This window comes from Crocodylus porosus, unplaced genomic scaffold (genome assembly GCF_001723895.1).
Source record: "Crocodylus porosus isolate Cpor-Errol unplaced genomic scaffold, CroPor_comp1, whole genome shotgun sequence".
NCBI classification, from domain to species: Eukaryota; Metazoa; Chordata; order Crocodylia; family Crocodylidae; genus Crocodylus; species Crocodylus porosus.
Genome location: NW_017728914.1, coordinates 27613995 through 27625827, shown reverse-complemented (window position 1 = coordinate 27625827; position 11833 = coordinate 27613995). Strand labels below are relative to the sequence as shown.

General features: G+C 44.6%; 1 protein-coding gene across 1 annotated transcript in view; it reads left to right on the top strand.

Moving 5' to 3' along the window:
- Positions 1–11833, top strand: part of LOC109309857 (follistatin-related protein 4-like) — a 277145-nt gene that overhangs the window by 23913 nt on the left and 241399 nt on the right. The window contains exon 3 of the mRNA XM_019534729.1: positions 5193–5226. Coding sequence (XP_019390274.1) covers positions 5193–5226 — 34 coding nt within the window. The remainder of the gene's footprint in view (positions 1–5192; positions 5227–11833) is intronic.

The following is an 11833-nucleotide window of genomic DNA, read 5'->3' as shown; positions in this document are numbered from 1 at the left end:
ATCCTGGGAGGCACGGGGGGAGGTGTGTGCCCCATGGATCTGCGTGGGGTGGGGTGGGTGGGCTGCTGCTGAGGGCTGAAGATGCAGCCCTCCCACCCGACCCTGTGCAGATCTGGGAGGCCCCCTGTGCACCCCTTGGATGAGCCACAGCTCCATTGCACGTCCACCCACCCTGCCCCGGCTAGGCAGTGCCTGCCCCCACCCCTGCCCCACTCCCTCCCTCACTGTGGGGGGGCATTGATCTACCCCCTGTGTGCCCCTTCCTTCTCCACTTCCATTCCACCACAGTGGACTTACCAGCTGCACACAGTTCTTCAAGCTGCCGGGCTGTACTCCTCAATGCCTGTGTGCTGCGCTGCGGCTACGCACACTACTGGGCGTTGGTCTGTCAAATTACTGGCTGCACGGGGCCAATTTCTGACATGGCCAATTTTCTTTATATTGGTGCAGATCAGGTATCAGACCAATGCATTGGTGCACCTCTAGTGTGCATGTGTGTGTGTGTATGTGTGCGTGTATATGTATACTCTTTAGCTAAATGTCATTCAATAGGATCTGTATTTTAAAGCGGAATAGAGTAGAAGAGTAACAGAAGTGTCCAGTCACATGTCATTAATTTCACAGTGCCTCTATCCATTTTACTGATCTACCAATAAAGAAACAATTCTTCTAATTTTTTATGTATTATGATTGTTTCTTTCTTATGTTCCCTGTGGCTTCTCCCTGCCACTGCCACCAGTGTGCAGCAGCTGAATGAACAGCACCAACCACTGACCTTGGCCTGCCCTGCTTCTGCTCCAGACTCACCCTACCTGGAGTGGACAAGCTCCCAAGCAGTCAGAAGCTGTGCACAGTGACCCACCCCTAGCCCGCCCTGTGCTGCTCTGGACCATCCGCCCACACAGAGCACTGACAGCAGCTGAGCAGAAGCGGCTGCTAGGCACAGGGGTAAAGCGGCCACCTCCCGCTCACGGCTGCAAGGCCCTTCTTGCTGCAGCTACCCAGAGACCGTGCCCAGGCTGCCCTGTGGCTCCTCTCTGCCACCATCACTGCCGCCTCGGGGCTGCTCAGTGGGGCAGCAAAGGTAGTGCAGAAGAGCCACAGAGCGGCGTGGGTGCAGGATCCAGGCAGCTGCAGCAAGAAGAGCCCAACAGCGGTAAGGGGAAGGCAGCTGCTTTTCCCCCACATCTAGCAGCAGCTTTTACTGCTCAGCATGGGTGTACACTTCAGAACAGCCGAACCAGAAGAAGCTGCTGCCACCTGGCCTGCATAAAAGTGCAGTCCAGCCATGGAGTTGCTCCAGCCCTGCTATGCTCCCAGGGCCAGTGGGATGTTCCACAACCCGAGGGACCCACTGTGGGCCAAACCAAGTCCCTCTGTGGGCTGGAACTGGCCCATGGGCCGTATTTTGCTCAGCCCTGTCCTAGCAGCTTGTCTCCTTCAAACCAGCTGACTCATAGCATGACATCACTGTAGTCTTGTCCAGTCAGGGTACCACACTCCAGTCTTCCTCTTAGTCAGTCTTCCTGAAGATGTCTTTGCTCCCCCTGGCCGATCAGGCCAGAGGATTTTATCCAGATAGAAGGTCCCAGCTTTCCATGTGCAGAGCACATGGCCATCTTGCCCATATGGCCAGACAATAAATTTTCTTCTTGGCAACAGACCAGACGAGAAAAGGAAAGAAGAAAAACGGTAAATACAGAACCCCCCCACACACACACACACACAATACACAACAACTAATGGCGCACACTCTGCCATACACAGCACAAGGGTGTGTGGGTGTTACATCTGTAATGGTGACAATTACTGTTACAGTCTCTAAACCTTTGAACAGTGAAGAATTCAAGCATCTTGTTAAAATGAGGTGCTCTGGAAGAACGTTAAAAATGCCCCTTTTTCAAAAATGTGTAAAACACATGTATGAGGCTGAGGCTACCAGAATAGATTTGAGAATTTTTAACCTATGTTTCCCCTCTCCACCTACAATATTTTGAAAAGGTTTGAGTTGTCCCTGGTGCAAAACTATCTGCATGTTTCAGAACTTAATTGTATAAAAGAAATAAATGATTAAAAATGGTTATCTTTATCCTGAATGCTGCTTTACATATTTTTCTATATCAAGGAGGTTACATCTGTTGGGAGTTGCATTCTTCTAGGATTATAAGCATACATTCACATATAGCCCTTCCTTTTTTTTTTTTTCTGACTAACTCTGCTTTAGGGTTTTTGAGCCTTGCCAAATTCTGTGTGGTTTTCTTTATTTTTCTTGTTTGACTTAGATTTTTCTTTGCTCCATATTTGTTCTTTGCTTCTATATACATATAAAACTAAAAATAATTTTATTTTTAACAACGTACATGGATTTTTCTAACCAGTTTTTTATTGCCTTAGTGAGGAAGAGGATGACCTATTTCAAATAATTGCTCCAAAGTTTCACAGTAGCATGGCTTAATAGGCTCATTCTTTCCTGCAAGGAGTATCACTGAAAGAACTGTCAGATACCCAAACTTCTTACACAAATGAGCACGTCACTATAAATCCCTATCCAACAGGCCACCACTTCTTGAGTCCTTCACTTGAGGAACTGCCCCTGAAGGATTAGGGCAAGGGTCTGGAACAAAAGGATTTAGAATTATGCGCTCCGTTAGTCGACGATCTGAGTAGACTTATTTTTTTGATGTTTGTCCTTATTTTCCATTTCTTACGTAACATCCACTAAAGGAGGCTAGTCAGACATTAGGGTTCACTGAAGGAAGTGCTGTGCAGACAAATAATGTTAAAAGCAGCCCTTGCCCTGACAAGCTTAGAATTGCTCATATTCAAGATGCCAAAGACGAGAATAAATACATAAATGAGATGGAGGGCCAGGTGACAACATAAATAAGCCATTTGCATTAGTAACTATCTGGGTTTTGATACTCATGGCGTACTCAGACTTCAGAATTGGGGTTTAATGCCTTCGTACCACCTTCAAGGAAATGAAGGGGATATCTAGTAACAGATTCTGGTTTTCTCTTACCCTACTCTTATCTAAGTTTCTCAAATTTGCTGTAAGAGTTTGGCTATTTATCTGGAGATCTAACAGCCGATTCAAGTTTTGGCCTTTCTGCAAACTTTAATGCAGCAAACCACTGCAGCTCCTGTCAGAACAGCAAGCCCTCTGGTGAAACCCTACACTTTTTAAGAAGGTAGCTTGCCAGTCCTTAGTCAAAGGTAAGAACCATTTATGCCATATATACATTAATAGCTGTAATTCCTTCACAATGGACAGGACATAAAAGACATGTTGGCTGTGCACCAGTGTTCAAATGAGATGGGCTTTGGTCATGACCTCCATGTGAATGACCTGGTTTGATCCTCTGCAGGGTGTAGAGAGATTCAGGCCCATTAGAAAGGACTACCTCCTGTTAATAAGCAAATCTGATTTTTTTTCCCTTGAGATGAATGAAGAAAAGACACTATCCCCTATACCAGAAAAGGCATTTGTGTATCTCTGGTCATATACACTTTAATATAATGAATGTCCAGATCATGTGCTATTTCTCTTTGTGAAACAGGTAATTATACTGTCTAAATCTTAAGAGTTGAGTTAATGGAAGTATTGCCTGTGTAAAAACTTCAGGATTGATACTAGTAACTATTGTTGTCTGCCCTCCCAAACTGCCCTTTTTTCCTCCCTCACTTTAAACATTTTTAAACATTTTTTATATGCATTTTCACGGGAGCTGTCTGTATTCTACATCACTTTATGCCAGACTTCCTTGACTGCACCAGGCGGTTGGCGATAAGATAGATGTAGTTCCTTAAGTATATGCTAGCATATATTATTTTGTTTAATCTAAATATGATCCAAAGAGATGCGCTGGTTTTTAAAAAAGGCAAACCAAGACCATATAAAAACCATAATGAGCATTGCGTGGGCATGAAACTCCAGTTGTTTAGGGAGGCCATGCTGTTTCTTCATTCTCAGATGGAGAAAAGAAATAAACTTTGTTTATTTCTATTCTCAGATAAAGAAGAGTAGTAAATGCTAAGGGAATGAACTGAGGTTGAACAAGCCACAATCTTCAAGATTTAAGAGACTTCACTATGGGCAGCTATCAAAAGACTCTGATATACCCTTCAGCTATTTAACTCAGTTGAGGAAGCGGGTGTCAAAAGAAAAAAACTATTTCTTGATATCTGGGGGCAGAAGATTAAAATAAAATTAAAGAGCTACAAAATCGGCCCAAATGCATGCAGTAAAACAGGGACTGAGATCTCAGCCTCTGGGTTGATGGAAATCAGGTGTGGACGCTAATCTGTACTCTTCAGGGAATACCTGTACTGTCTGTATAAGGGATAAGCAACCTGCTGAAACAATCGTCGGCCTGCTTACATAACATGTGGGTCATTTGTCTTTTTAAGCTTGCAATTGATAGGCCTCATTCTATAAACCTAAGGGTCTCTGATAGTCCCTGGTCAGTGAATCCTACTCATTACAAAGGGAAAGTGTTGACTGTATCTTTCAGCTTTCTCCCTCGATTCAGGTGCTGGTTGCGACAGGGTGATTGATTATCTTCTTTGAAAATGATTTATGAATAATCATGAATAATTTGCTCAATATTGTATTAAATGGTCTACTACATAGCTGCTTGTGGTTGTGATTCAGAGGTGGGATGTAAGGATCAGAGTGACTATGTTAAGAGCTGCTTTGAATATATATATTTTTTTGAAGTTGCATTTAGTAGTAGTAGGAATGCCATGTAGGGTGCTGCTTTTTACAGAGATCTACACGGCTTAGGACTAATTCTAAGCACGTCAGTAGTCCCATTAATTCATCTGCGACTATACGAGCATTTGAGAATTAAGCTTGTTTGTAAGTCTCCACAGGATAAGGGCCCATTTTTATAGTAAAATGAAAACATTTAATATATTAAAGCTTCTTTTTTACATCCCATCTTATTATACAACATTGATTTAAATAAAGGTTTTCTGCTTTTTCACTCTAACTTTTCACTAAATAAGGAATATCATACATTAACTGCTTTACGGACAAACTCAAATCATAAATTCATTAGCTATGTAAATCATCATAAACATTTCACTATAACACAGAGTACTTTTTAGGGGATTAAGTTCATGCTGCCTATCAATTATTCTTGTGTACTTCAAAACAGCAACAACAAAACATCTCTTTTTCCTTCTAGGAATCCAGAAGCTTTGAAGTCACAAGAAGAAAAGGTAGGAAAAATCTGTTCTTTTTTTCCCACCGTATTTGTCACTGTTGCATGTTCTTGAAGTAACTTGTTGAAACAAATATGAATCTGAAAACTTGAAAGAGTTTATTGCTGTCTTAGTCTAAAGGGCCTACCTCCTAACATCTACCTGTCAGTTCTTATTTAAACCACCCATCAGATGTTGTTAGTGAAAAAGCACTGTTTCATCGGAATAGTAGAAGAGTTTTTGGTATGTGAGGGACTTTTAAATTTTATTTCCATGAGTGCCACTTGATTAAAAATGTATTAGCTGACTGGAAAAAATGTGCTAGGATCAAGTTGGCTGGAGTTCGTGCTGCACGAATTATTGGGGGTTGGGATCTTCCTGTTAAGACAAACTGCAGTCTTGAACGCAACAGAAGAGGACATTAATTATTGGCTTGCTTTGGACATCATCTTCATGAACTAATAAGAGAAGGAGATATTAAGCCTGTGCAAAGCGGCTAGTGTTTGCTTCAGATTCGGATTCAGCTGATTTGGGGGCCAGTGATTGGATTCAGTGATTTGAATCGTTGTTCCGATTTTGATTTGCCCGAATCTCCAGATCAGCCAGGCTCATCCCCCATCCCTCTCCCAGCCCAGCAATGGCTGCCCCGCCTGCCCCAGCTCCCGGCACTTGGAAAAAAACAAAAAAGCCCCAGCTCACTGGGTGCTGCCAAGTGGGGGGTGATCCCTGCTGCCCCACACTGCTCCATGCTGCATGGGGGGCTCTGCATGAGCCCCCCAGCCCCCCCCCATGGGTGCCCCAGCTCTGGCCCTTTAAGAGAAACCCCTGGCATCACCAGTTTCACCGCTGCAGGGGATAATCCCCACTGCCCCCCATTGCCCTGTACCACGTGGTGGGCTCTGCATGAGCCTCTGAAGCCCTGAGACTGCATCAGGAGCAGTGAGTCCTGGAGCTTTTCTTGTGTTTTTTTTTCCTCAAAGGGCCAGCTCTGGCCCAGGCGGGGCACCCGTGGGGTGGGGCTGGGTGAGCAGGGGAGGTCAGGGGCCTCATGGCAGAGCCCCCCATGCAGTGGGGGGGCAGCAGGGATCGCTCCCCCCACCTGGCAGCACCTGGTGAGCACTGGCACTTTTCTTTAAAGTCCCGAGTTGTGGTGGGGGGAGGGTCGAGGGAGGTGGCAGGGGTACCCCCATGGTCCCCTCCCCCACCCCCCACTTTCCTGCCCCTAGTACTTACCAGTATGAAGTCAGCTATAGCTCCCTGCTCCAGCCTCCGGGTACTGCCTGAATCATCAAAACTCCCCGAATCTTTTCCAAAGGTTTGGAGAGCTTTGATTCAATCCAGACCTTTAAATTGGTCCCCGATTCGATTTAGATTCAGAGATTTGGCCACCGAATTGGGCCTAATCTCTTCTGAATCACCACCCAAATCTTCGCACAGCCTTAATATTTACCCTTTCCTGAGCTTGCACAGATACTGCGTACATATGATAGCTTGCTAAGCTACTATTCATCTATGTCATGAAAGGTACTTTAAATTCTATGAATAAATCCTGTTCTATTTTATTGAAATAAAATGGCAACATACAGCTAACAAGGGCGGTAGGATTCTCAATTTCATATGAATCAAAAAGACATTTGTATGCACATTCTTTCCCCCCCAGACTAGTGCTGCATATAAGATGTCTGGCAGATCACTTCCCATGCGACTACTTAAAAGAAACTGTAAATAAAAGTTGGTAGTGTACCTTGGTCTTGAAACAGCAAAGCGAGCAGGAGGGGAGGACTTTGAAAGATTGCCTGGGGAGGTGGCCGAGTGATTACAAGAAAGGGAAGAGGTAAACACTGGCGGTGCAATCAGGAAAGTTAGGAGGCTGGGATATATGACACTTTTGACTTCTCTGTATGACCTCAAATGTAATCTCTCTCTCGGGTTCAACATTTGGGAAAGGTTTGTTACTAAATGACATGCTAGACCTGACTCGCATTTGGTCTGAGAACAGGTTATTTGTCGTGGTGACGAAGTTCAACTGTTCGCCTATTTTTAAAGCTAGCGGTTCCCTTTAACTGCTTCTAGCCTTCTGAATTTCAGCTGGTGGAGCAGCTGAGAGGGAACACCTCAATGCCTCCAGTAAGTGGCCGTTTTCGAGTAATCCTCATCAGTTGTTTTTCCAAGACCATAAGGCTGTCATCAAGATATCTCTGGTAGTTATGATTGCTTGGTGACCATTAACAGAGTGAAAAGGGAAGCACACAATCATGGGGAACTGGCTAATAGCCGGTGGAGTTTAGAAAATGTGTTTGCAATTGTGTGTTTGCAGTTAGTGATGTGAGACCCCAGGGAGGGGAGGCAGATGTCAGAGACTGGTGTCACTACCGTGGCTCAGAAAGACAGCTATGCAACTAGAAAATTTGTTCACATGTACATACCTGTTAAATAAAAGGTCCAAGCCAGTGCGCTTCTAGCTGAGTTCAAATCACACTTCCTACAACTGTTTTGAATGAATAACTGATTAGCAGTTGTCTCAAGCAGCTCTTCTATCATTATGGGCAGCTGGCTGAAAATCAACCATCAAAGAACTCATTCTGTTTATCATTAATTTTGATTATGTTTAACAGATGTTTTCTGGATCACGCAGTCGTCTGCCTAATCTGTCCTGGTGTAATGTGAAGTGGGTAACAGTCCTCCACTAAACAGATTAATAGGTTTCCTAATTTTGTTCTGGTAGCTGTTTTAATTGCTTCAGACATGCAAGATACTGGGAAGTACGCTGTAAACCGTCATGGTTTTGTTGTGTTTGTGACGATAAAAGGTCAGTTTCAAATGGATTTGCCCTTTGGACAGATTGTCCTCTTGTTTCCTTTGAACTTGTTCTGTGTGTGAAAGTCTTGCAGGTTGCTGAGACAACTGAGGGACTGAATGTGTAGAGGGAATATCTTATGGCCATTGCCAAAGGAGAAACTGGGTTGCCTGAGGTTTCCAGCTGTGCAACTATTTGCCTCAGCCTGCTTACTTCTTTCTAACTAAGAAATTAAGTTATATCAGATATCCCTATATTTTAAGTGGTGGCTTTTACTTGGGCAAGGATTTTCAAAACATGTTCAGCATTGACCTGCATCTCTTCCCACTGAAGTGACTGAGTTCTACCATTGATTTTGCTAGGAAAATTCTTGCTATATAGTGACACATTTTTGGCAGGTTTTACATACCACTTTCATCTTACTTTCAAAGATTTGTATATATAAAGTTGGGTTTCAAAATAAAGACATTTCCTGTTGTAGTGGTGTTTACCCCTATAGTTATGAGGTGGTAGAATAATATGATTTCACAAAAGAGATGTTGTGGAGCCAAGCAAGCTGCCTGTTCTCTTCACTGCCAGGTTTCTTTGGGTTTTTGTTTTTTTTACCTTTACCAGTCCCTTCTGCATGACATCCCATAAAAGTAACTGGCTGCCCATCCCTCTATAGCTTCGCACCCCTCTTGAAAATTTGGCTAAGAGCATATGAATTCCAGACATTTTATTTTATTTGTTTGGCTCAGTTTCTTGTTTTGTGTTGCTTGTTTTGTGTGTGTATATTTTTATTTTTTGGTTTTTTTTTAAATTTTTTGCTTCCCCCACCCATGACAGTCTTGCTCCTGGAAGTAACTGCACCCGTAGCTTTATAACTAAGGTTTATACCTAATGTTTGCAAGTATAATATTAGTTAGTAGACATGCAACAATAACTTGACATCTTTACTGTCTTGATAGTCAAGCATCTGTCTAGCTGTATATCTGTTCACAAGTCATTATGGACACACAAATGTCAGAATGTACCAGTGAAAATTGAGGCTTTAGATGATAAAATCTTTGAAACCACCTAAGTTTCTGACTTCTAACATGCCCGCCTGACCCACTCCTGTGAATGGGTCCTGAGTCCAGAAGCACATGAAGTCATTCCAAGGTTCTTCACAGGAGCAATCATAGTGGAGACTGAAGTCTCAAGAGCCTCCAGTGAAGGATGCCCTTATCAGGTGTATGCTGTTGCTTACGTAGAACCACTGGGATACTTCTGGGTCCAGAGCGTGTCAGTGGGAATGGGCCGGTTGTGCTTGGAAATGGCCCAGCCAAGGAATACCTCTGTGACAATGCAGAAAGCCCACCTGGAATTGCAGCAATTACTTTTGACAGTGGGACTTAGGCCGTTAAGTGATTCAGTACTTTTCAAAATTTTAACTCACATCTGATACTCAGGTTTACAAGGTGAAATTGTTTGGATTCCCTTATTGCATTAACCTACCATGCCTAACATCAACAACCCTGATTGCCCCCTGCCTTGCACAACATGTAGTGGAGTGGGTTGGTCTTGCAAGTTTTTCATGAAAAATTTCGAAACGTCTCAGTTTACTCTCAGGTGGAACAAAATGAAACATTGAAACATCGTTTATTTTCTTTCTTTTCCACCTCGTTCTATTCCGTAGCCTTTACGCCTGGGCAATGTATATGTAAATGAGCATAGGAGTGTTTCAAATCCATCTTCCATGGGGGTAAGCTCACCTGAAGAGCAGGACAGTCTAAAATAAGGTGCAATAAGTGCTTTCTAGGCACCGTCATGTTCTGATGCCTCGCATTCATTTTCTCCAAACCATTCTCAGCAGCATGAATACCATCTGTCAATGTGAACATCCCAGAATGTTGCACTGCAATACAAACGGTATGCGTGAAGTGAATCTCCAGTTCTGATGTGATTCAGCCTTTCTGTAATCAAAGTATGTTTGAAGAATTACACGCAGCACTGAAGTCAAGAATAGACAGTTATCAACTAGGGTAAATACATATCTGGTCACAAAGAAATCTGAAATGATTTGCTAAACTAGAGTGTCTTCCTTTCCTGACTTTGCCCTCAGCTCTTTCTGTTTGAAAAGTAGTTTCTGATGTAATGAAGTAGAACAAAAGGAAAGGGCAACACTGCAAAAGAATAGAACGAAGGGAAAAAGAATATGTTTTTTATACATATTTATAAATGTGTTAATAACATGTATAAACCTATTTATTATATGCCAGGATTAATAGAGGGAATCCAGTTTGAGATTCAGACCTGACAATTTTCACATAGGGAATCGCTTTTACTTGAAGCTCTCAAAACTGAGAGCTGTTGCACGGAGGGCAGGGGGAACTTTTTTCCTTATGAATAAAGTTGGCTTTTTGGCAAAATACTGAAATACTGGGTCCAGCCAATGCATCCTGTGGCCAATTCGGTGGCCATGATGCATCCTAGGTGATGTAGAATGGCTGAGGATATCATTTAATATTGAATAGAGCACAAATGCAGCTCCCCCTTCCCCCACCCATCTGGTTTATCGAAGTCATTACAGTAAAAGCTCCGCTAACCTGCACCTTACAAGCCAGCATTTTCTATTCACTGGCATGCTGGTTTGTAAGGTAAAGTGAAACTGGAAGTGCCCACTGTGGCACTTCTAGTTTCTCTGATCCCCCATGGCTTGGGGCATAGCAGGCTGTGTGGGGCCCACTACCCTGTCCCTCAGGGCCCACGGGGCCCGCAGGAGGGGCCGCCATGCCGCAGGAGGGGGGCGACGCCCTGGACGTGGTAGGAGAAATGGCAGCCCGAACAGGCAAGGGCACCTTTTTGGGCCTCTCAGTAAACTGGCATATTTTGTTATCCAGCACCCCCCATTCCCCATGGGTGCTGGATAACAAAACTTTTACCGTATTTGTTATTGTTCTTTTGGCACAGTGAAGGGTAGTGGGTGGAGGGAGGCAGGGAGTCATGGCTCAGTTTTTCTGATCTCTTTTCTTTAAATTCTAAAGAGTTAAGTAGAGAAGTCTATTAGATAGATCTAGATCTAGATATATATTAGGGCTGTGTGAAGCCTTGGGTGCCGATTCGATTCGGAGGAGATTTGACCTGATTTGGTGGCCGAATCTCCAAATCCGAATTGAATCAGGGGACCAATAAAAAGGTCCAAATCTATGGATTTTGGAAAAGATTTGGAGAGCTTTGATTTGGGCAGACCCTGCCTGCTGCAGCAGGGAGCTGGAGATGGACTCGGAGCTGGTAAGACATGGGAGGGGGGGCTGAAGGAGCAGGGAGGGGACCATGGAGGAACCCCTGCTAGGTCCCATCCCCTGCCCATTCCCCCAGGCCTGATCATGGCTGCCCCACCTGTCCCAGCTCCTGGTGGTTTTAAAAAAAGCCCCTACTCACTGGGTGCTGCTGGGTGAGTGGGCAATTCCTGCTTCCCCCCACTTCATGGGGGGCTCAGCCACAAGCCCCCTGATTTCCCCCCCTTGCTTCCCCAGCCTCTCCATGGCTGCCCCACCTGCCCCAACTCTAGCCCTTTAAGAAACCCCCCTCCGAAAGAACTACGGGAGTCACCAGCACCTGCAGTGGCCTCAGGGCTTTGAATGGCTCATGGAGGAGCCCTCTACATGGTGTGGGGCAGTGATGGACAGCCAGGATCACCCCCTGCCAGGCAGGAATGGGTGAGCCTTGGGTTTGGGGGTTTTTTTTGCCTTAAAGGCTGGAGCTGGAGTGGGTGGGGCTGCCACGGTGGAGGACTGGGAGAGTGGGCAGGGGGGCTCATGGCAGAGTCCCCCATGCAGCATGGGGCAGCAGGGATCACCCCCC